This window comes from Ornithodoros turicata, chromosome 4 (genome assembly GCF_037126465.1).
Source record: "Ornithodoros turicata isolate Travis chromosome 4, ASM3712646v1, whole genome shotgun sequence".
NCBI classification, from domain to species: domain Eukaryota; kingdom Metazoa; phylum Arthropoda; class Arachnida; order Ixodida; family Argasidae; genus Ornithodoros; species Ornithodoros turicata.
This window is the reverse complement of record NC_088204.1, coordinates 17,521,623-17,547,959: the sequence shown is the minus strand read 5'-3', so window position 1 is coordinate 17,547,959 and position 26,337 is coordinate 17,521,623. Positions and strand designations below refer to the sequence as shown.

The window sequence follows — 26,337 nt, the reverse complement described above, 5'->3', positions numbered from 1 at the left end:
CCCTTCTGCCATTACTTCTCCACTTCACCCCTCCCACACAAGAGCTTGCGTACAAACAAAGACTAGAGCATGATTCTTGTTCCGTTCCATAGTCAACTATACGCAGGGCCGGTGCTAGGGTTGTGCGGGGCCTTACTCGCCCCTCTCCCCCTGTATTGCTGGCCCTGGCTATACGATGCCTAAAATTACGAAGCAAAATGTTTCAACAGAGTCCGCAGTAACTTATTTATACAATTGCGTGTCACAGTCAGCAATGTCACCTGCCGTGAAGTAACCGTCAATGACATTCGCTCTTTGCCCCGGGAAGCTCTGTTTGATCGATAGAAACCTTTACATTGTTTCCAACTGAAAAGGTGTAACATCACGCCCTTGCTGTCGTTGCAAGGAAGAAGCCCCGTATGCAACACTGTGGGCGTAAAAAAAGGTAAGTTTGTCCAATTATCGCACAGAATCATATACGAAATGGAGAACAGTGGGGCAATTTTTGTCAAAATAACTCAAAATAACCAAGTTTTTGTCAATAATTTCTTACAAGTTTCCGGAAAAGACGACGTTAGTGCACTAGCTCTCACGCTATCACCCTCGAATACCGTGCAACGCATCATAGTCCGCGTGCAGAGCAGCCGGCCAACATCAGATATGAGAAGTCACACAGCTCAGATAGTGTGTGAGAGAAGAGCACATCATTTCCATCAACAAGAGTATTTAGTCGAGTCACGTAAGGCGACAGTAGTGCTGCCACGAAGAGAGCTTTCTATCTTTCGTCGTCTCATAAGGATGGCTCTCTCTCTCAAAACCTCCTTTCTAGGAAGAGAGCGGTTCACAGACCCCATTAATTACGAGAGTGAGAAATATGCCCGGCGTCCCACGTCGATGGTGGCAGAACACGTCGTATAACATCGACACCATATAACATCTAAACATATACATAGCCTAACCTAACATACGGAACACGTGTTGGCTCGCTGCATGCTAACAGTGTTATATGCGCGTGCAGGGTAATCGAGGGAGGATAAACTGCCAGGAAATAAACTATGGGCTATGGCGTGCCGACGTGTTCGGCAACGGGACAGGCTACATAAACGCTTAGCATTGACCACAGCTAGGAAGTGCCGAGTGCACATAGCGTTGGGGATTTTGTTGTTTCCCGTTAATCAAGAGCGATTAGTGTTCTACCAGAAGTTGTTCGCTCTTGACGGATCGAATCGGAAATTTTTGTTGGAAAGCATTAGTGCATTTTATACTTTATCGCGGTTCTGCGTTACTTTGCGTGATATATACGCGTTTAGTTTCGGCACCGCAAAGCACTGGAATCCACGCGATTTGAAATTTCCGGGCACAGAAACGTATGCCCGACGTCATGAGACAACAGTGTGACGTTACGAGGGCGTTCCTACCAATCGCCTGGGCAGCCGAGGCAGCGGCCTTCTGTTTGCTGTCATGTTCGCTCCCACTTCACAACACTAGAATGAACGTTCATGCGTTCCTCTCCATAGACAGAAAAGGTCGTAGGTAGTCATAGTCATAGGCCCTTCACAGTAGATGCCCGCTGTCGCCGGTGTTGCTACACCGCTGCCACCATGTCGTGTACCGAGCAGGTATTAGAGAGTTTTAGGAAACCGTTGATAACGTGGCTTGCGTCGAACCGTATCTACCGGAACCAATCAGTGGACAAGATTCTGAGTCACACACGACTGCGATTGGTTCCGGTAGGCACGATAACCTTACGAACGGTGTGCTAAAACTGCCTATTAAGAGGACATATCACATACGTCTCAACTCAAAAATGAACTTTTTTCTGCGATAGATGGCGCCACAAGTCGGAGGAGTGAGGAGGGCCCTCACTCCTCCGACTTTGTAAGAAGTCCATCGCGTCTCTGATTGGAGGACACGACAAGCCCACGTGACAGGCGGAGACCTATGAGCTGGGTTGTGTTTCCTTTATTTTTAGATTTTCTCCTTTCCCCGATTTGCTTTTGCGCGGTGGATTTCGTTGTCTCGCGTTTGCTGTTTACGTTTTACTGGCATTTCTCGAACATGCCGTGTGACTGTCGCGTACCGCCGTTACCACCTCGCTTTCTCGTGGATGAAGATTGCTCTGATCGGTAGCAGCGGGCTAAAGCTTTTCACCCGATACGCAGAGACTGTCCGTGGAGGTGTCTATTCGTGATATAGTAATCGTAGTTTTCAGTTTTCGTGGTGTCACAGGATCACGTGTCCCTGAGAGTATCGGGGGACTCCAGTTGAGCTGAATAGCGATTTTTGTCAGAGGCAGCAGTATCCAGAAAGGACGCGGGGTTGTCGACGGTCATATGACACTGCAACATCCCGTTGCAAAACATCCCTGCTTTTCTTGCCAGTGACACTTACGCTGTTGAACCATGACGTTCGTTGCTGTCGATTGGTGTCGTGAAAGCGCTCCCATTATTTCATAGTAGAACTCAAGGCCGGTGCGCTCGCACAGGACTGCTAGCAAATTTCGATAGGGTTTCGCACTCCCCTTTAGAGCATTGCGCGGGCCTTGTCGGGCCGGGCTTTACGTTTTTCGCACGTGCCCGTGCCAGGTTCGGATTCGACAACACATGGTGCGGCATGTACGTCAACAGACTTCATGAGACTCGACAGCTGAATGTTTGTGTCGGGTCTCGGTTCTTCTTCTACATAGGGGTTAGGAGATGTCAGCCAGATGGCTACGGCTTGCTACTCAAAATTCCACACACATGCACTCACACACGTTGGGGCCCACAGGCGTGGTGGGCGCGTTTGAACAGCAGAAGGAGCGTCCTTCAACAAAGCCAGAGAGGAGCAACCGCGTACACACGACACCGCTCTCTCCGTGAAGCAGAGTGAGACGCTGATCAAGAGGAAAGCCGAAGTGCGGAGTTTTCAGGCGTAGTGCAGGCAGGGTTCTGCACGACACGCTCTATCCTGCGGTGCGGATCCCGGTTTGGAGTTTCCCGCGGGTAGCGGGTCGGTTGCGGGTGATATTATTGACACCCGCGCGGGTAGCGAGACTGTTGCGGGCAGCGTTTTTGGCACAAGCACTGCTGGCGGGTCGGCCACGAACAAGCAACGGCTACAGCAACAACAACGAAGAGAAAAGATCATACCAAATAATAAGTAAACAAAGGCGCCGCAGCCCCTGCTGGTCGGGTCCGGTTGGGTGTGGATTTCATTTTCTGGTAGAGCGCGGGTGGCGGGTCTTGTCAGAGGATTTAGGGGTCGGGTATGGATTTCACCCTCAAATAATGGGTTGCACGTCATACGGTCCAAGTGCCCATTTCGTCGAACTACCAAGTGTCCGTCTGGCTTACGCGAACATTTGGGAAAACAAAATGCGTGATAGCGCTTTTCTATAGAAACGGCTGTCTTGTCCCCCGTCCCGAGTTTCTTCAGCTATCAAACAAACCAAACAGTGCACGTATGCACAGGTCATGCGCATTTTGGCACTGTAGTTGCCTCTTGAGAAGGGGTAGAGCACTGCATGGGCCCGATTTTTAGGCCCGTGCCCTGCCCATACACCAATATTTCTATACTGAGGCCCTATCCAAACCCACCTCTGCTCTAAGTGTTCCCCAGGCTCGCAGCGGGCCCGATGACCAGTCCCATTTGTCCATTCCAATTTTCTTTCTGTGTTCTCGGGAAGGATAGCTCCATAACATACCCGAAAATCGTGCCAAAATTTTGGCGGCGATTTTGAGTAAATGGCCGCCGGATTTGGCCAATTTCGTGATACAGTGTGCGTGCAGACGGCAGGTATCGATTTGTTACTTCCTTCACTGTATTGTTGTTACTTTTTTATGGGGTTTAATGCTAGCCGGGCCTTCCTCAACCACGATAAAAATTTCATAATTCCAAGATAAAGCAACCTGTCTTCCAGTCTGTTCAGGCTGACGTGTTGAATTGTTTGTCTGAATATTCGATATTTCGGACGCGACTGTTTATCATAGTGTAGTTTGCATCAATTGCGGACTATCCGATTCAAAAATAAAAGAAAGTGTTTATTTCCGCGGCAATCGAACTATGATTTCATTTTCACCGTCAGAGATCGCAGGCGAATTTCCATCCTTTCCGCAGTGCATATACAGTTCATAAAAGGAAGCTTTTGACCGCTCGATAAATAATTTGTTGTTTTTAGTGTTTAAACATATGATCGTCCCACTACAGCGAAGGATTCTTAGGAATACATGCAGAATGCTCATGACAAATAAATCCGGGTTTGGGTAGCGTGCCGCGAAATCTTGTGGCAAACGTCCCCACCCTCACGGTCATCCCACTATATTTGGTTTTGCTGGTCCATAAGGCCCTAAACCAATGTGCAAAACACCACAAACGCATTTGATTTTATTTATATTTTTGCATGCGATGGGTTTGTTGTGTGGGCCCCGTCACATAACATCCGCGTCTGCACGAGCGGGCTGCCAAAGGCTTGGTGGTCGCGTCGACCTCAGCGAGCAGACGACCAGACAGCTGTGGAGAGGAGGACTACGCAACGGCGCCAACTGCGTCTCGCGCACGCCACAGACGCACGCATGGTTCTCCCTTGCAGCTTCTTCGGAGATCAACTGACTTTGCAGTTCGCCGCACAACGCATTGTGATCCCAGAGAAACGTAAACGATGAAAGGCGCGTTGGTTGGCAGTAGCCAGCTGAAGTTTATGACGCGCGACAGGCTGTTCGTAGACTCTGACGTGGAAATCGTCACTTTTAGCTATCCCGGAGCTACAGCGGCCCGTCTGAGAGAAAAAATCCATCGACTGCACCTAGCAGTAGACTGGATCGTCATGTATATCGGTGGCAACGATATCCAGGATGGGAAGAGTGCCGCAGCTGTTTTGCGGGAAGTCTCAGTAAGTACAGATTGCAACGATTTCAATCTCTGTGCTGCTAAAACCCATTTCCTCTGACACGCCAGGGAAGATTCATTTCCATGAATGGTCTTCTTTCACAGGATACCGTTGAGGTGGCGAAAGGCTACGCGGAGCATATATTCCTGTATAAGCTGATGCCACAGACAAGGCGGCCTGAACTTTCTGGCACAATTCAGGGATATAACGCGATGCTGCGCACGATTCCAGCTGTCCGTGCCGGTGACGCTACGGTGTTGAGCATTGACGTGAGTAGTCGCTTCTCGAACGCTAACTCTGGAACTTCCTGGTGGTCATGGCAGGTATTTTATAATGCTCGTTAATTTTGGAAAAACAGTGCGACAAAAAGTAACTGGGGCTACCTTTGTGGTGCTTGAATTACAAACAGTTGATGGTCTTGATGCGGTACCTGTTTGTAATTCAAGTATCACAAAGCTAGTTTCCAGTTGCTTTTTATCGCGCAATTTTTCCGAAAATAAAATGCGTACGAAGTACTGGCACATGCCTACCAGGAATTCCGGTTTATTTGTATTGCTGTCTTTGTGAAGTGCTGTTTGCAAAAACATTCCGTATATATGTTCAAATATCTTTTCCAGCACAAGGTCTTTACCAGGAACAAGGAGGTGAAAGAGGGGATGCTTTCACGGGATGGCTATCACATTTCGACGGGACGGGGGTTATCGTGCCTAGCAGGCATCCTCCGCACAGCGCTCGTGAAACGCTACGGACCATGGCTGAAAGCACCGGGTCCGCGTCGTGGCATCGTACTCAAGCCAATGGAGTCGTGTGAAGAGTGTCGTGCTAAGGGACACCCCACGAGTGCATGCAGGCCTGTGCGCTCACCGTGGTGAACGCTCACCATTTTAGCCGCCATGTCATGACGACACAGAACGATGTTACCACTGTTACCTGCTGTATTATAACAACCACGTCATCTGATCCCCAATCCTATGCTCACTTCTGTCAGCAGCAGCAACGTAGTCAAAGCTTTTTCTAACCTGTTCCTCCTGCCATCGCATACTTTGTCCCATGATTAGTGTACAAATGGCCCACATCATACACAAGACCTGCCCGATAAAATTTTGTAAACAACTATCATCATTCCGATGGAAATTTTGTAATGGCTTCATGCCGTCTGCCAGCTTCCGGCTGGGCTGTCTGCTCGTTACCCTAGGCACCCTGAGACCAGTAGTTTCCTTAGAAGTTGGTCCAGGGCACATATGCCCCCTCCCCGTGATATTTCCTGGAGCAGAAACTCTAAACACAGCGAGGTGGTGCATGATAATGCGTGTGAAATTTGAAATTGAAAGACTACTGCATTGCTTGCCACTATGAGTGCGAGTCACTGATGCCCACTGTAGCCTGAATGAGATGGCTGGGTATTTTCCTACGGGTGCAACTCGTGCAATATATTTTGGTTAATAAAATATATTATGCTTCATAGCAAGCTTTTCAAGAGAAAAAATGTATTTCTCCTCAAATTCGTATTGTGGTCCGTACAGATGTGTTTGCAGTGTTCCCCCGGTCTCAAGTTTTTCTTCAGATGAAATCTGGTCAAGGTGACCAATAGCCATTGTTAGTAACCACTGGTTCACAGATTACTGCAAGCAGAAAATCCTAGACAGCCAGCACCCGAAAGATTAAAAAGAAATCAGTAGCACGTGTTCACTATTGGTAGATTGGAGATATTTTATTGAAGAACGCAGCATGTATACATCGTCACGTTTTCTGCATTACTTATGCGTATCAGCTCATGCTTGTAGCCTCAGAATGTTCATTCGTGGATACAGTATCCAACAGCACATTTCATCATTGGCGATGTGGCATACACACATAATGAAGTACCATACAGTCCGCTGCATGTAGGCGCACTTTGACATGAAGGTCTCGCACATACGGCATCAACATATAGCATCCTGGTGGACAGAGCCAGGTTCATAATATGGGAATAGTAAAAACTTGGAACGTGTTACTCAGCAACGAGTTTCCTTTTTGAGCAATGAAGTAGCAACTGATAGTTGCTTTTGCCATGCTTGTCAGTTGGCAGCTAAAGCCTCAGAGTGTGTGTTTATGGAAAAAAAATGTCCAACAGGGCACCATTCATCATTGGCCACATAATGCTGAACCAGGTACAACACTGGCAAGGGCAGGTGCTTCATAATCAGGGAGAGAGTAGGAAATTTTCAAATGACAGGTAAAGACAGTAACACTTAGGAAGTTTGACCTTTGGGCGTCTGGCCATCATATTTGCAGTAGTACTGGATACCTGAATCTGAAAATACAATTTTCATATGTTGAAATGACACCCAAGTAAAGGCAAGATGGCAAGAGGACGTAACGCAGAGCGACATGTTGGGATGTTGCTCGTGCTCAACAATGCGGGGAACTGGCGACAGTTGGGAGACAGCTCTGCACAATGATACTTACCGACCTTGTCAAAATATCAAAATGGATTCATACTCAGGATGTCGACATCTGAACAGGCTGGTGGAGCTTCAAAAGTGCTAGGAATACCATTCATGTTTCTTTCCACAATTTTCATACACTCAAGCAAAGGTAGAATACCGTGATGGCCTCACACATATAGCATCAACGTGTGGACGTGTTTCAACCATGCCTGGGAAGAACGACGGTTTGGGGACAGCTTTGCTATATCTTCATAAACTCAAGCCAAGGCAGAATACCATGATGGCCTCACACATGTAGCATCAACGTGTGGACGTGTTTCAACAATGCCTGGGAAGAACGACGGTTTGGGGACAGCTTTGCTATATCTTCATACACTCAAGCCAAGGTAGAATACCATGATGGCCTCACACATATAGCATCAACGTGTGGACGTGTTTCAACCATGCCTGGGAAGAACGACGGTTTGGGGACAGCTTTGCTATATCTTCATAAACTCAAGCCAAGGCAGAATACCATGATGGCCTCACACATGTAGCATCAACGTGTGGACGTGTTTCAACCATGCCTGGGAAGAACGACGGTTTGGGGACAGCTTTGCTATATCTTCATACACTCAAGCCAAGGTAGAATACCATGATGGCCTCACACATATAGCATCAACGTGTGGACGTGTTTCAACAATGCCGGGGAAGACGGTTCTATGGTTGGGAGATTGTGCACCATTCTCATACTTAGATCCTCACGTGCTGATGGCTGGATTCAGATTTCACACTCTTACGCCATGTTTAAAATATGACAAGCATCGCACGACTAGTCTGTGGATTTATACATAGAAATATATTAATATAAATATTTAGGAAAATTGAAAAATATGCACAGATATGCACAGTAAAAATGGAAAAAGGTAACTTAAATATGAAACACAAACGTGAAGATATGCAGCCTGAGCCAAAGTCGAAGACATGTATATGGAAAAACATTCAGTAAATTATGAAGCAAAATGGATGAATATGCATTAAAACACTTGGCAAAGGTGGAGCCGCACAAACTAAATGACACGTAAATCCACAGTCTAGCCATAATTACAGAACAGCGGCAGGTGAGTTATCTTTACCAGTCTTCCGTCTCTTTCTGGATGAATCGCCCTGATTGGAAGTTGTTTTGGCGGCATCACAGAGCGAGGCAACCTGATGGTCACTCTTCTTGTTATCTCTGAGCTGCAGCCCACGGGACTGACGAGGGTCAACCAACTCCGGTAGAAGGCTATGCGAGTAGAACAGTTGAAGGTGGCCAATCATTTTGCTCCAGAAGCCATCATTTCTCTCGATCTTCTGGACAAAAATTTCCTCGCCAGAATATACCACAAAAAGACAAAACTGACGTCGAGTGATGTGGAGCTGTCCCTGCACCTGATAGTGGTAGTCATGGTTTTCCTTCAACGAAATATTACCAGAGTTATCAATAGTGCAAAAGGTGATTTTTTTTGCCCGCACTCCCTCCACAGGGGTAAGGGGCCGAGCCGAATAAGGGCACTTCACTTCCACGACAGTGTCATCACCGACAAGCCCATCAGGTGTTGCAGCAAGGTATGCAAACTCCCGATCAACAACAAGGCCGCATGGTGAAACAGTCACCCCTAACTCATCCTGCAGCTTAGCAATTGCAATGGGCTCAGTGTCGCGACCATATCGGAGAGCCTCAGTGTCAAAATGACCATAGAGCAAGGAACGAACAGTACTTGCACTGCTCGTTGCATCTCGCATCTTGCATACCTTGCCAAAATTAGAAGCGGTGAGTCGCTTTCGCCTCTCCTGCATCCACAAAGTTCTCCCTTCTTGACCTCGAGTATCAGCCTCGAGCTGCTCTGCATCTGGTTGGGAGAGCACAAGGGAATCCTTGTACGCCGCAGCAGCTTCAACATAGTCATCGTGGTTCATGTCTGGAGCATCCACTATGGAACCATAGTGGTTGTCGCTGGAAGCACGCTTGCAAGGCGCACCTTCAAGTGAACGCTTACAGCGAGCAGCCCCAGAACTCCGATGCCTTATGCAAGCAGCACGAACAGCTGCTTTACGCTTCAGCATAATTTTTGCATACTTCCCAGGGCTGGTGTTGTACACTGCCTTATGTAGAGCACGATGGTACTGCTTAGAGTTGAAAGACACGACAGCTCCTGAAGCCCGCATTCCGAATGATCCCCTCTGGGAAAAGTTTATTCTTTTACCGCCAGAAAACTTTGCAACGAGAGAATTGAAATGTTCTGCAGCATTATTGTTAACGTCAAGGATCAAGCTGCTACCATTGTTTGCCAAACGACTCATCGCTACAAGGATTTCATTGAAAAGTCCGCATTTCCTGAGCTCTGGGACGTGATTGACTTCCCCTTCTTTTGGACCACTGCAAAAGTAACCCGCACATTTTGCGTGGTCGCCGAACACATGGAGTGGCCCATTACGGATATCAGCCACCAGGTTCCGAATCTGATCTTGTTTGCTGAACTCGGCCTGCTCTTTGCGATAGTGAATAGCCCTAGCAACTCCAACTCTTAGTCGAACAGCATTATCCAGAAGTAGCTTCTTCAACGATGGGGGAATGGGGGTTGTTCTCTTTGCCAAAGCAACATCTCGAAGACGACTTACATAGTTTCGAAGAAGGTGGTTGCGACATTCTACCTTCTGAACTACCTGATGCTGGTACGGTGCAGCTTCAAGAATTGACTTGTATGTGCTCGAATCACCGTCAGCGATCAACTGCAAGTACTTTACCCCGTGCAACTCAATGCTGCGCCTGAAGCCTTCAACGACGATATCCTTCTCCATACTGGTAGAGCTGCTGTCCCAGTTCTTGAAGCACAGATGCTTTTTTGGGCTCGACCCTGCCTTGGAACTTGCGCACAGTGTACAAAATTTGTTCCGGACGCCTAGGAACAGTACTTTCTTTGTGCGGTACCCAACAATTACAGCCTGCAAAAACGAAAAAATGTCAGGATTGTATTCCACAAAACTCTACCCCCAATGACAATGTTTCGAGGAATTATGCATTTGTATGCGTATCATACGAATTAATGCCACAGGATGTATACCACTCTAGAAAGTGTGTTTACCAAAAGACAGCAGTGCCACTAATAGCACCAGAGGGGTCAACTTTCTCCTCCAAATAAATGCTCATAGTGTTCTTTCCACAAATGGTGGGCACAGACTTCCTGTATATCCCGTCTGCCAAGCGGTGTGCAAGATAAATCCTCCTTTTTCGGGCACCTTTATTAAGTGTAGATAAAAATTTTTACTTACCAAGCCAGAAAGAGCGTCGTACTTGTTCTTGTATGAACGTTTGCACCAAGCACCATCGGCAACGACCGTAATTATAGGAAAACCGTCAGCATCGACGTCCCCAGCCTCCCTAGCTAACCGAGCTTCCTCAATGCCTGCTTTTCTTATTCCTTCCCAAGCTGTTTCGTCGATTCCTTTAGCAACAATATCCTGATACTTACTGTACGTGCTACCAGCCATGCCGGGTATGTCCAGAGCACCTAGGAGCTCGCGAAGGCCTGAGAAACCAGAACCTATAGACACGATACCGTTCACTGCTGAGGAATTGACGTCCATGCGTTGTTGAACAAGTTGATCAACTGGTGCCTCTGTTGTGACTACATCTTTCCTCAGACACATCCTGCACTTCAAACTGAAAGAGCTACACAGACCTCGCCGATGTTCTGATACAATTTCCATGTCAGCCAGGCCGCAACCAAACGGACTATGTACCGACAAACTTTGCAAAGACGAGAAGAAGTGATCAATCTCCACTATACGCCGACCATTCACACTGCTTGTGCGCTGACTCTGTGTCTGGTGAACATTGCCAGTATCGAAAGATGAAGATCGACTGGGTGTAACAGCGGCAGTGATTGGAACGGGACTTGCTCTGGAACCGGCAAGCTCGTCACAACCTGAACTGCAGGGGACTACATTATCTACCTCAGCTGAATCAGCAAATGACGAATTTGAAGGACGAATTTCGCTTGTGCTCGAAGCGAAACAAGCATTCCGACCGGCATCAGTTACAGTTTGAGGAACAACACTACCACCAAAGGTTGAGCCTACAAGGGTATCTGCGCGATGTGGAGTCGTCGAAGTGCAACGATCACTGGGAACAGCACGGCTGGAGCATCCTGCATTCCCAAAATCTCTCAAATCCGCAGGCTCCGTCACATGCCTGCCTCTACCACGTAAATTCGCAAAGTCCTTCTTCTTACGTTTCCGTTGTCCGTAGACGTGACTTCGAGCCATAATGGGTAAATACTATGAACACGCAGAAAACACACAAGGACAGAGAGCAAATGAACAGGACAAGAAAGTGAAAAAAACGCGTAACTTAGCCACGAATTGGTCACTTCAGGACGAACCGCCGAAACCACGGACGCCGATCAGCTGCTGCGCAATACGCGGATGGTTACGAGCGGACTACGTTCGGGCGCTGCGAGCGGACGGCGCCACCTTCCGGAATCAGTGGTAAACGCCTTGGATGCATGCCTGTACTCACTTTTAATTCTTTTTCGGAAAAACAGAATGCTAAAAACACACAAAAAACGCGTCATTTGAATCCTGAAACATGTCCCCGGTTAACCTCAGAAGCGGATTGTTTTTATTTGCTTTCATTTATTTATTTGGATTTTTTGAAGCTGTAGCGACAAAATTCATTTCTTTTTCTTTTTTAAAAAAAAATTACAACGCTAGAGCGATATTTCAGTTCCCAGAGTTAAGATGTCTTGACGTCACCTTTCCGATGAAAGTTTCCGCATTCCGATCTGTCTCGTAGTTCAGCCACAAAACCTATGCAAAGTTCACATAGAAAACAGAGGGGTTCCCACCTTCAGGGGTCCGTAAAAAAAAAATTACAACGCTAGAGCGATATTTCAGTTCCCAGAGTTAAGAGATCTTGACGTCACCTTTCCAATGAAGGTTTCCGCAATACGATCTGTCTCGTAGTTCAGCCACAAAACCTATGCAAAGTTCACATAGAAAACAGGGGGTGGTATGTCCTCTTAAGAGAAGACAGTTGTCCCAGAAGCAAACCGTTTACTATGTACAATAGAATCAGAATGCCAGTGCTCGTGCTCGCTTTCGAGCGAAACGTCCTACAGGAAAGTTGTTTGGTGTCAAATGCTCAGCCAGAAACGTTTCTCTCAATTCCCAAGCAGCACACCATCTTGGCACAATATTGGCAACACTGGTCCAATATTTTTTTGTTTTGTTTAAACCAAATGTTGAGTTACCTCAAACTACAAATAACTGCTGGGCGTCAAGCGGAAAACCAGTAGAAGTCGACGGCAGCCCTGTCACGCCAAAAGGCGAAACAAGCAGGAATAAGGCTCCTGATTGGCCGGCTGGAATGCATAACGTAGTATTTTTATTGGTCCTGTCAACTTCATTTGCATTGTGCTCAGTGCTGTGTGAACTATCCCCAACTATGCGTTCTAAGAGGGGCTGTTCCTGCCGAGCCTCCCTCTATTTTTAGCCCCGTCTTAGATTGGACGAAGTGGATTATGAAGGACCGTATTAAATTCTTGAGTCTTGAAGGCCGAGCACTGGGCACAGAGGGTTCTATAAATAAGTTCTCTACAGTATCTTCATGTGGAACAACGTAGCTTTGATTGCTCATTTTAGCTATCGCTCGGTCTTTGGTGACGATGACGCAAACGTAAAACTCACGAAGTCGTAAAGCTTTTACTACGACTTCGCCAATTCCCGAAAATTTTATGTCCGGATTACACCTTCACCCGGACACCGAACGCAAGGCTTCAAATTCCGAACTGTTCGGTTGAAATCCGGACAGGTAGCAGGCTCAGCCCTAGATGAGACGCCCGCACGGCCGCGGCATTCCCTTTCTCTATAGGTCGCGCCCTCATTGGTTCCTAGGGAGTGAGGTTTTCTCGGTTTTCCAGAGAGGGAATTCCGGAACACTCTCAATATCCGGCGTCTGCTCTTGTCATGTATTCCACTGAATGAGAGTGAAACTTCGCCACTGTTTTGCGTGGGGTCTTCGATACCGTGGTCAGAGGTATACCAGGAATAAAATGACATACAGTTTCTAGATTGACTGGAAAGGATGCGACCGTGTGTTACCGCATGGATAACACCCTTAAAGTAGCACAAAAGTCATTTTTAACACTATTTTCTTTGTATGAAATAACCATGAGAATTAACTCACCACATAGAGTCATAATAATTGCAGAAATTGAATTTAAAGTACGCCGCAAAAAGCGACCGTGCGCAACGGCGGTGGAGAGCAGTATCAGCTTACGATCTGTCTGGGATCTCGCGCTGACGCTACAGGGGCCACGCTCCCTGATTGGTCTAGAGAAATGTTGTCTGCTACTCCTCTGTCGTCTGCTACTTGGCTGTTCGGGGTTCTGAAAAAGCCTTTCTCCTTGCTCGGTAATGATTCGGCCCCTCCTTCTATCCCCAATTCTCCGGGAAAACTGGCGAAACTGGTTTACGGCGGCAAAGGAACACGGCGCTGACCCCCACTGACCGGCTAACCAGAACGAGTTCTCCTTATAACGTCATCGGTGACGTGTCATCATACCTTCTCCTCCTCGTAATACCCAGAGTGGCGAGTTAAGGGTGAAGGCGCGGACCCACGTTTATGCGAGTTTTTTTTCTGGGAAACAAATTGCACACATCAAAACATTTAGCGCCGTTCGGTAAAATGACACACATACTTTCATCAGACGTCTTAACCCGAATTTTTTTTGGATGGCCCTCTGTACTCCTTTAAAGGGCTTTACGTAGAAAATCTGAATACACCCATTGCGTAGCAGCGCTGCATCCATCAACTCGTATATACGCGCTGCGCCGACAGAGCCCCAAAGCACAAACACCAAACGTGCAAATCGACCTCAAACACCATTCCTCGAAAATGCCCAGAAACGTATTCCGTACAACCGTGGGCATGCAGCGAGATACAACCGTTTCGAAATTCAACCAGACGCTAGCTCTAAATCACGCCTTTAAGACTCGAGGCTGCTGCATCCATTTCGTGAAGCAGTTGCGCTCGTAAAGTGTCACGACAAATGCTCAAGCTGGAATGCATGGTCCAAGGTCCCACCGGAGAAGAAGCCTCGCACTGTGACATGCATCGTCTCGCCAGCCGTTGTAAATCCACGTGACTCGCGATTTATTTAAACTCCTTGTCCGTCTTGTTGAATAGCGAAGGTGCTACATTCTAACTTTCTAAGTGCTGCATCTCGAGAAAGTTCGTTTGAGAAAATGTAGCCTGCATTGCGTCTCCACTCTCCAGTTACAGGGGCCTTCTAATGGAGTGTTGCGAGAACACCGCGTAGCGGAAATGTCACTAGATTAGCGAAACTGTGACGTGCATAACATGCGTACACGTTATATGCGTTAAAGTGCGAGTTCAACGGCGCAAACGACGAAGTGGATGAGGGAGATCGAGCTCTCTGCAGGAATAAGCTTCTTGGTGTATGTGAATGGTGCAAAGGACTTGTTCAGCGTTCGCAGAAGTTTAAGGGTATTGAGTTGTATCGATCGGAGACGTGTAAAAAACACTTTTCAGGAGTAATCGAATTACAATTACAACTGCACGATAATAAAAGAAATTAAGTTACTCGCGCAATAACAAACAAAAAGTTTGTTTAGCAGGTAATAGAAGGGTCGCACTGACAGGCTCACGCTCCACTCTTTAGTGTAATTCAATTGCAATTACAGTTACTGTGAAAAGAGAGTGAGTTACACCGAGTACTCACGTTTGATGTGTAACTTTATATTCTTTTTCCCAGGGGAACGCAGTAAAAATACGGAAATACTAGTGGAGTACGACGACTAGAAACATGAAAAGACTGAAGTGAGCCTGAACATGCCTGAACTGAGGCTGCAAAAGCACCGCAGAAATTTGGTAAAGGCCTTAAAAATGCCAGACCTGGTCGCACACGAATGAGTAAAAATCGCAGAAATCGTAAAAACAATGTAAGATTTTTTATGAAGTTGAATCTCAAATCGCATGCAAAAGTAATTAAGCTACATTTGCTATTACATAATATGGAAAGGAATTCTAGAAATAATTACTGATAATGTCATTAATTACAGTAATTGGTTTCTTGTAATAAATTAACCTACAAGTGAAAGATGCACTGAAACTGCACACGAGAGGACAGCAGCTAGATTCCACCTCTTACTGCGACTACTGGTGAGTTTTAGTGCATCGTACGCTATCGCCTTTGAGTACGTAAGAGATAGCGTTGGAGGTTCTGCGCACGCGCAAAACAGAAACAGCTTCGCGCATTGCGGAGAACCACCGCACTATCCCTTACGTACGCAAAGGCAATAGCGTACGATGTACTAAAACTCTCTAATATGACCGTCTGACCATTTACAGATCACCCTGATCACCCTGTTCTTGCCACCCCAATCGTAACCCTCCCCTAACTTCTCTCCCGATACGCTCCTTGTCACCAAGCAAACGCGGAGAGGCAAAAGAAGAAACCCACAGAAGTTACGATTTCGAAAGACCTTCGACATTGACACATAATCCAATAAAGGTCCTTTCCAACTGGAGGATACTCACTCAAACGGAAAATCTGAGAGGCGCACGAACGCAGCATTATTTCGCGGAACAAAAAAAGAGCCCTTCACGCCTGCGTGCCAGCCTACGCACAGCCGTAAAATCGGGGAATGGTAGACCCAGGCATTCGTCGAAGAGTACGAGGGCCCTCTCAGAGATAGATGAGTGAAACGTGCTTTGCACGTGAAGATTGCCACGGCTTCCTCTGTATACGTACCGAAAGCACCTGTTGAACTTATCTTAAAAGTGCCTGTAATTCGTTTTCAGGAATGTTTAACGAGCAACGAAGTAAAGCATGTGCTCGAGTGAACACGAGCTTAGGACAAGGCGAGAATGGCTAAAACGCAAGCGAGCTGGTGATTAGAACAATATTACGATTTGATATTAAAGCAGCACAGAAGTCATCTTTGACACCCTGTTGTCTCCCTATAAAACTGTTAAGTAGGCCAGTAAGATGCACCATGCGAAGTAATTCATACGACAGAGTCATAATTATCGCAGAAATTGAATTTAAAGTGTGCCGCAAAAAGCGACCGCGCGCAACGGTGGTGATGAGCAGTACCTGTCTGTGATCTGCCTGGAACGTCGCGCTGACGCCATAAGGAGAACGCTCGCTGATTGGTCTAGAGAAAGATTGTCTGCTACTCCTCTGTCGTCTGCTACTCGGCTGTTCGGGGTTCTGAAAAAGCTTTTCTCCTGGCTCGGTAATGATGCGGCCGCTCCTTCTATCCCCAATTCTCCGGGATAACTGGCAAAACTGGTTTACGGCGGCAAAGGGACAAGGCGCTGACCCCCACTGAGCGGCGAACTAGAACGAGTTCTCCTTATAACGTCATTGGTGACGTGGCATGACACCTTCTCCTCCTCGTCACACCTGGGTAAATTACTTCTAAAATGTAATTAAATTACATTACTCATTACTCGAGCTAGAATGTAATTAAATTACATTACTCATTACCGCAACTGAAATGTAATGAAATTACATTACAATTACTACGAAAAAGTAATGACATTACAAAGTCATTACTTTGCCATTATTGGCGTACATGTTCCCGGGTTTTGTGGAAGGCACAAGGGACAAAAACACGAAAGTAGACGAAACTTGCCTTCCCCGAAATTCGGGGAAATGTATGCTGACAATGTAACAACAGTTGGCTTGTACTCTTCTATTTGTCTCTTCTACATGTCATGCTAGTGTGCCACGTCTGACGTATCGTTCCACAATGTAGAGACGAAGGTGACACAAAGTATCACGACAACAGGAAGATTGTCAAGAGGATGGGCCCCGCAAACAATGATTCTCCGAGGCTACAAACCGTTGACCTGAAGAACATTTGTTTGTGGGTGCCCTAACTAAGGCAACTGGCTCGTCGAAGGGAACTGACGTTCCCCGTGCGGATTGAGTGCGTCACCGTTCATAGTGGGCGTTGGAATTCTCGCCGGTCCCCAATTCTCTGCCAAGTGCAAACACAGAACACACACTCGATAATTTTGTAAAAAGTAATGAGTAATGTCACTAAAATTACTGCCCAAATGCAATTAAATTACATTACAAATTACATAACGCAAAAAGTAATGCATTACATTACAAATGACCAGGAAAAGTAATTCATCACAGTAATTTCATTACAGTAATGACATTACTACCCAGGTATGCTCCTCGTTATACCCGAAGTGGCGAGTTAAGGGTGAACACGCGGAGCCACGTTTATACGAATTCAATATCTTCCGTTTTTTTTTTCTATAAACTCGCCACGTCCGTGTGAGTTTTTTTTTTTTTTTTCTGGGAGACAAATTGCACACATCAAAACCGTTAGCGCTACCCGGTGAAATGACACTCATACTTTCATCAGACGTCTTAATCCGAATTTTTTGGATGGCCCTCTGTACTCCTATAATATTATGGCTTGAGACTTTGCCCGTGTGTGTCCGAGAGCGAGCCTTCGTAGGCTCTAAGCGCCCCCTTTTTTTGCGTGTGTGCTTTTTCTTCTTTTTTTCTTGAAGGAATAGCAAGTCGGCCTACGTCTGGCTAACATTTGCTCCTTTTTTTTTTCTATAAACAAATCCCCCCCCCCTTTTGGTAGGCGGTGAAGTTACGTTCGGGGGTTCTGAACAGTTCGCGGAACCTCAGGACAAGGCTCACGGAATCCAGGTTCAGAAACACTGCTGTCCACGCGTGCGAAAGGCATTATGCATTTCTAGTTGATCGGATTTTTTTCATGATAACGGTTCCAGGCAAACCCGCTATTTCCTTCAGGTGGACTAGACTACAGTAGATAGGGAGTTTCAGCAGATCGAAAAGCGTTCGCGCTAACGTGGCTTTCGAACTACACTGTAAAAGCAGAACTTCATCGCATAGCACGCTGTGCTCCGACCATTGCCAAGAATGATATAGTTATCGCTTCTCATTCGAAGAGAGAGAGGGCGTACGCCTTTTCGTGGCAGTTTTCATATATCCAAATTGCCACAAAAAGGCGTACGCCCACCTCTCTCTTCGAATCAGAAGCGAGAACCATATCATTCGCGGCAATGGTTGGCGCACAGCGTGATATGCGGTGAAGTTCTGTTTTTACGGTGTTCCGTATCTACCGCACAAAAAAAGAAAAAAAAGAAGAAGACGGATAAAAGTTTGAGTCATGCACACTGTCATTGGTTAGGTATGATAACTTCACAGTGGCGTTATCAACTGTCCCTGAACACACTCTAATAAGCCAATCGCTTTGTTCCCTCAAGGTTGCTGACATTTGATTTCACAGCTTCCTTTGCCGTGTCGTTTGCACAAGCGCTCTCGATACACTGCAACAGGCTGTAAGCGAGTTTCAGAAGAACGAGGGGTGCCCACGACAACCGTTCCGAAGACATGATACGCCCATGTCCTTGTTCCTTTGAAGTGGCGTGACGTTGATGATCTTTGATTTGACAGCTTCCTTTACCGTATAGTTTTTCGTAGAGTGCTTCTAATCGAGTAAAACTCCGAATTCGCCTTCGTTCCTGCAGGTCATGTCGCAGGTCACGAATGAATACATCAGTATATGAAGGACATAAATACGGCAGAATGAGACCCCGGAAGATTCCACGTGGGACCAACGTTTTGTGACAAGACAAGTCACTGATTGATAAAAGAGAGAGGACGCTGACAAGCTGGTGCATACATTGTGTCCGTCCCAATCTCCTCCGTGTCTCTGGTTCCTCCTTCTTCAAGTCACTGATACTCTAAGCGTGCAACACAATAAAGTATCAGTTGCTTATCTATCCATCATGCTGTTATCCGAGGTGACCAGTACCAGGTGCACCAGTCTCTGCACAACATGTCCAAAGTGCTCTCAACACAAGGACCAAGCAGGACATAGTAATACTTACATGCCACACGCAACGTTCGCAAGGGACACGGGTAATGTCAAAATATTTAGGGCATCCTTTCCACGCACGCGCCCCCCTTTGTTTACATTAGTGCGGGCAAAGGTCGGGCGAAGGGAAGTGCTCTGTATAGCACCAAGACTGGGGACTGGGTCTTTGAACTCGGAAGGATCCTTTGTCTTCTGCTGAGCACTCTGTCCTGTGTCTCCTCAGTGTGGCAGCCTTAATAACAACGGTACTTCACCAATCTGGATTCTGGGTACTGTAAGAGCACGTGGGGGTATTCGTGTTTGGACAGGGCTCTTCTTTCACGATGCTTTGTAACAGAGAACAGTCAAGAAAGGCATTCTGGCATGACATATAGCGAAAAAAAACACACAAAGCAATCTAAAAAGAATGTGCATTTCTGTTACGGTATCGGTTCTGAGAAGGAGACTCGAACGACTACCGCAATTTTCACACATTGTACTATAATATAATACCATGTAATATGGCACTAATATAAGGGCTCCGGCAACTTGCCCGCTACTAAATTACACGGCCATTAACCCCAACAGAAAACACCGCGACACCATTAATTCACCTGGCAATAACGACCTGATCCTTTTATGGTCTTCACGGAGACTCGAGATACATTTTTACGGCTACTTGCGCCATAAAACTGCTTTGTCGCAATTTCACCCAGTAAGCGATAAGTTTTCGAGATGAACTGTTAACCATTAAGTGAACGAGCGCACTTAAATAACAAAGAACCAAGAGACTCTACTCTCAAACATACAAGATTAAGTCACCTGGTCTTCATCCCACCCCCCAGGTCTTCCTGCAAGTATCTTCATATAAACTACGGAGACAGCGCGGTTGCTAGGAGATCATCGCATGTATGGCATGCGTGTCGTAATTGGTAAGGGCCAAGACATTCCCTGGAAAGACGACGTTGTTTTCTGCACCGACAACACTGCCAAAACGCGGCACCGTACGTGCATTTGAAAATATTGAGCCTGCCCGCAGCAGAAGTTGCACTTCAGGTTTCGAAAAAAATCCTGTGGGTTAGGAAAGTTGACTTACTGTCGCCGGCTCTAATTTGTGAGAACCATCACCACCACCAACAACTTTCTTGTGAGATGATGAATGGGGAGTTTCATCGCCAGGGGCTATACTCTACCCCATTGCTGGAGGTGATGCGGGGAATGAAATAATGCCTTCCTTCACAATAAGAATCTAAGTCCTGTGGCGTCCAGAAAGGTGAAGGGAGCCTTGAGGGCAGAGCCGTGGTATGCTGGATGTGGCCAGGGACCAAGCAATTTTGTGAGAGAGAGGGGGTGGGAGTCTAGCACGTTGAGGGATGCGGAGAGTACGGATCGGGAACGTTTGCAGGGGTGTGATTGGACTTTGCAGTTTTGTAGTAGCAATGGGAGAAGCAAAATGCCTGTTCGGAGCAGCAAAAAGTAGCTTTGGAGCAGCTCAATAAACAGACAAAAGTGCAGTGGGATTAATGTTTCACGAAACGTTAATTAATTAAAACATTGTTAAGGTGGCGTACAAAATAGAAACGCTGCTTAAAACAACAGCAATAAAGTTTGAGTAATGAAGTGCCTAGGTGTCAATTTATATTGCAGTATGCCCTTGTGTTCCTTTGTAGGGCGGCTACAAGCTTATAAGCTTGGCTCTGCTTTGTGATAGGAGGGTCTGCCCGCTCTCTATGTCTCCAAAGGTTGTCGGTTTCATACCTTTGCAATGAGATCCCCGACATGACATGACATTCTTCTTGCATTTTCAATGTTATCCACCAGTCTTTGCTCAGTATTTTTCTTATTCTTATAAATTCACAGTAAATAATTAGAACACTCAAAGAGGACAAAGGCGCAGTTTAAAGCACGGTGACACCATTACCTTTCAATTTGTTTTCAGATATCGACGAAAACAAACTGGTCTAGTGAATAATGTTCTGCAGAATGTCATGAATTGAGTATGTAGATGGGTAGAAATCCAGCGAACCGGTAGAGATGTAGGAAGGGAGTATGTATTTCTTGCAAATAGAAGTCCTAAACAATATGAGTATGAATGCGACTTAGATCTATGTATACAATTTCACACAAGGATATGGTTTTTAAACTTAAGCAGCCCAAACAAACGAGCCTTCCGCTCGAAATTATTTTGTGCAACATGGTTCAAATACTACATTGCCGTAAGCCCTCGAAAATTAGTTCGTCGTGCCAGCTAGGCCTGTGCCAAAAGAAAGCGCGACTGAGACACACATGAGCGTATTCATGAAGCGGTGTTCGGCTGTAATATCAGCTAGGAAGGTCACGTTGCAATAAAGAAATCGATGAGTTGACTACCTGTTAGTCTCGACAACGCCAAAGCCATGTAAGTACCGCAATACGTGTTTGAGCGCGTCCGCAGATCGTTGAACCACAAGCACAACCGGAACCATGTGACCGCAACATGCACACGGCAGAGTGCTTGACTCGGACTGGATCAGATAGATGGCTTAGCAATGCTTCAACTGACTGGATAGTCGACCAAGCCAGTTGCTTGTTGCTTTTTCCAGCTGTCAAAAATAAGCTAGTACAAGCCAATTGTTCTGTTTTCGTACTTTTTGTTGTTAAAAATGAGGGAAAAATCTGTATGTGCGCACAATGGCGCAGGAAGTTCAAGATTTTGGCTTTTTGTAGCAGAATGTAGCAGGATCTCGCGTGCGGCGCAAAAATGCGCAATTGGCGCAGCAATCACGCCCCTGCGTTTGGTAGTGTGGCCAATGGAGAAGAATGTGCTCGAGATGTGTGTGTAATGTGAGAACCACCAATTACAATGCTACAATGCAAATTGCAATGCAGTATAGGTCAATGCAGTGCAGCACTGCATTGTGACTGGGGCTGTAAGGCGGTTGCATGTCGTTCTATGAAGTTATGAAGTACGTGTACACTATACAACCGGGTCCGTCCCTATGCGAAATCGACCGATAGGGGGCGACACCGTCACCTTTCTATTGTCGATAACACGCCGGCCGATGTTCGGAGTTGATGGTTCTTTTCCGCAATTCTTTTGTATATTCACCGGAAGATCACTTGTGCCGCGATGGTAGGATACTGTCCGCTTCCCGAACGCTCCACATACTGCACTGAACGCGGAAAATAAACGTGTAAAAGCAGACGACGCGGGCAAGCTACCCACACTACGGTAGTTCACCGTTTCTAAACAGCGTGCCGACACCGTTAGACCTCGGAGCGCACAATACCTTGTACCTAGGAAGGAGACTGTGTATGCGGGGGCTGATTTTGATGTCCAGCTGCGAGCAGTGTGCGGAAGTTTTGATCACTTCCTATGATCTTCCGCTTCTAGGGACATAAGGCCCTAGGGGGGGGGGGGGGGTAGACGAGCGGTCTGCCTGCATAGCTGGCGGCATGTTATTCGAGGGGGAGGGAAGAGGGAGGGAGGGAATGGGGAGAACAGTTACGTTAGTTGCTGCTAGGCATCACGTGTTCCTACAGTCGCCATTGCGGGTCGGCGACGTTGAAAAAGTCCAGAAAAGCTCTTTAGATGAGCTTCCGACAATGAAGGTTGCCACGAGGATAGACAATCTCCTCGAGTTCAGGCTTGCCGGTAGGCTGCACAGCTTGCTGCAGCCTGCGTCTTGCATCTGATGTGGCTGTGCAATCCATGATAACGCGCTCCTTCGTTTCCGTTTCCTCACAGTGTGGGCATCCAGGGTTCTGGGTACGGTCGAGCTTGAAGACGTGGGCCCGTGTGTAGGCACTCATCGCAAGACTATACGCAGACTTGAACATATGGACTATATACTCAACGTTAGGCTTAGCGTCTGTCACGTGAGAGAGAGGGACAGAGAGAGAGAGAGAGAGAGAGAGAGGGAGAGAAGAAAGCAGCAACGACAACAAAACATGGTGGAGAAGTGATGATGACATGGGCAGAAAGTAGCAGTTACGCATACATAGAGTAAAATTCCCACGTTTCACAACTCACCGCAGGAACTTCCTCCAACTTAGGTCCTACCACAATCAGAGACACCTGACGTGTCTGCCACGTCTACAAACTCCCACGAAATTCAACAGATCCCAACACGCATTCCATGAACAAGGCCTCACTCTACCACAACTTCCACATAACGGCTCGGTACGCTCCCGGTCAATCTCCAGAAGAATACTAGATAATAAACCCACAGACGTCCATCTCATCTTCCCATATCCATCATCATCATTTTACACGTACGAAGAACAACACATGTGAACAGTCGTGGCTGATGTTCAGAGCGCTACCACGAAAGCAGCTGCAGGACATGACAAGTGCAGAGGAAAGGACCGGAACAGCTTCAGACAGCGCTCGCTGATTAAGTTGTACATACACTGAACCAGCAACGCATGCGTATAGAAGACGTGGCAGGCGAGACTCTACATATGGCAGAAGAACGGTTTATATCACTTCGGGTAGGAGACGTACTGCGAATTCACCGTTACGTGTGTTTTGACAGCTGTGCTAACAATGAAATTAGCAGGAATCGTGCGCGAGGATTCAATTGAAATGACAAGTTGAAGAGAAAAATAAAATGAAAGCCGCCCTCGGTATACAAATTGGTAGCGCGTCCGCATACTGAACCGAAGGTAGGGAGTTCGAACCCGGCCGAAGGCAACATGCATCGTGGCAGGATACTCGTTGCTTGTATACACTGCCATCCGCGACGGACGTCAAATACGGCGTGTTCTGATGTGTCAGCGCATGTTAAAGAACACTCGGGAAATGGGGGGGGGGGGGGGCAAAATTAATTCACAGACCGACCGATGTGGTGCAGGCCACCGTTTAGCGGCATAAGGGCCGCGAATTATGAATGCCTGCCTCATGCCAACCTTATGCCTCAAAACTAAGACAGCCCCAGGGTTAGGCGCTCTGTTTTTCGCTTCTGTTTGTTTTCTATTCAACGTCTTAGTTTCCAGTTCAACATCACTCTACCGCTGTTTCGTCCTCTCAATAACACGGCCCTGAGACTGGTCACAATGATAAGTTTCAATGGCAAGGACAGCAATAAAGAAGTGTACAACGAGCAACAAAGCGTGAGAGACCGATATTGGGAGGTGACCAGGGTTCAAGTCCTGGTATACTGGCCTGTACTGCCTGGATGTGCTCCCTGTGCTCTACTCGCATGCGCGATCCCGTCCGAGCAGCATGCCACTGTGTGAGCACGCAAAAAAGACCCCGTACACAACATCGCAGCACCACCACAAGCTGACGGCGAGAGATGAACAAGTAAATCGATACCTTGTCGTCGCGTAACAGAGATACGTGCCACACAACCACTATACTGCTCTCTGATTTCTATAATCAAACTCAAACTCACTGCTCTCTGAGCACCACGCAGACCACACGCATGCTTTTGCACAGAAACAAACAAAATGCGGTAACAGAAACAAGAAATATCCTCATCCTCAACTCCTTCGAGAGCGCATGAAAAATTCACGCTAAACGCAAGATCTTTTCCAGAGCTGTCCTCTGGGCCTTGTTATAGTAAAAAAATACGAAAAGAAGCTGACAACGAAAAGAAAATGTGCCATAAAAGATTCCAGTTATACAGAAACATAAAAGGAAAGCAGGCCCTTTACAGCGAAGGAGAGAGACATCAAGAAACTGACGGTAAGCAACAGAAGCGACTCCATAAAACCTCCTGCCACTTTCGCTTCCACATTCTGATGCATTACGACGATCATAAAAGGAGATTAAGAAACCATTCTCAGGGAATAGTCGGAGGGTCGTTGGAGAGTGTTACGATTTGGTCTCAAGCGGACGGGTTTTTGAATTGAAGTAAAAAAAAAAAAAGGAAGGAGGAGGGCATTCACAGCACGTTTTGCTCCACCATTACAGGGTTTACATTAACATGTCATTAGGGAGCTTAAACCAGTCCTAAGTGTCGCAAAGAAGGTCCGGAGGGCCTCTTTTACGTTTTAAAGCGACAGTGCCACCCTCGTCTTGGCTAAAATTCCTCGGTACATGTACAGATCACGTGGCAAAATTACAAAGAATTATCTAACAAAGAAACTCAGGCGCTCGCGTTGCACGTTGAAAGCGATACTCGGGCAGCGTCGTCTAGACTGAACCAACGCCACCAATTGTCGTGTTCAACTCAAGAAGGAAAAGAAATCTAGTCTGTCAACTACGTACGCCGTTGGAGATAGGGAGACGCAATAGCGCGCAAAGAGAAATACCGCGGCGCCACCATGCGCCGTCAGTAGGGGAGCGCACTTTCTGCCGTAGCGTCATACAGAAACAGAGTGAGTATGAGTGGTTACATCATCTGGCGCAAACAGGGAGGGTGGCCTCCCTGTCTCGAGTCATCCTATCCGCTGCGGAGTAATATTTTGAGAGCTGACGGACTAGATTTCTTTTCCTTCTTAAAGGGGCGCTAAAGGGGCCAACAACAACAACAACAACTTTATTACCAGATGATGGCTGGGGAGTTTCATCGCCAGGGGGGCGATACTCTACCCCGCTGCTGGTGGTGATGCGGGGAATGAAAGAATGGGCCCCTTCACAATAAGGATCGAAGTCCTGTGGTGTCCAGAAAGGTGAAGAGAGCCTTGAGGGCAGAGCGTTGGTGCGCTGGATGTGGTCAGGGACCAAGCAATTTTGTGAGAGAGAGGGGGGCGGGAGTCTAGCTCGTTGAGGGATGCGGAGAGTACGGTTCGGGAAGGTTGGTACCGCAGTGGCTGCAGGCAACTTGTCTCAAGCGGTAGCGCCACTGTGCTGTGAAGGCCACGTCGAGGCACATTCGATGAACTAATGCGGCATCTTGACGAGAGATATGTGCAGGCTAAAGAGGCTGGTGTTTGCGAATCTCATAGGTTACTGGAAAGATGTATATTGCGTACTAAATGTTCATTATTTCAAATACACTCGCCGCAATGCAACGCACGAACAATAATAACAAGTGCGCGCTATTTCGCGATGCGCGCTGATTGTGAGGTGTGTGTAATGAGAAGTTTCACGTCAAAATGACGAATGGATACGTCGTAATGACGAATCCCACCTGCCACTTCGGGATCCCGTGCAACTCGGTAGCTCCACCCACGGCTTCACCTACAAGCAAACTTATGACAACCGGATAATGTGGTTTCGAATTC

At 46.9% G+C, this 26,337-nt stretch overlaps 2 protein-coding genes across 4 annotated transcripts in view; both read right to left on the bottom strand.

Annotated features, from left to right (window-relative positions):
* Nucleotides 1–26,337, bottom strand: part of LOC135391209 (uncharacterized) — a 147,620-nt gene that overhangs the window by 115,460 nt on the left and 5,823 nt on the right. The window lies entirely within an intron of this gene.
* Nucleotides 6,537–11,666, bottom strand: LOC135391208 (uncharacterized). Its single transcript, XM_064621359.1, has 2 exons — nt 10,567–11,666; nt 6,537–10,239 (listed from the first exon to the last, which is right to left on the bottom strand). The coding sequence occupies exons 1-2, from the start codon at nt 11,560–11,562 to the stop codon at nt 8,359–8,361; spliced, it is 2,877 nt and encodes a 958-aa protein (XP_064477429.1). The 5' UTR covers nt 11,563–11,666; the 3' UTR covers nt 6,537–8,358.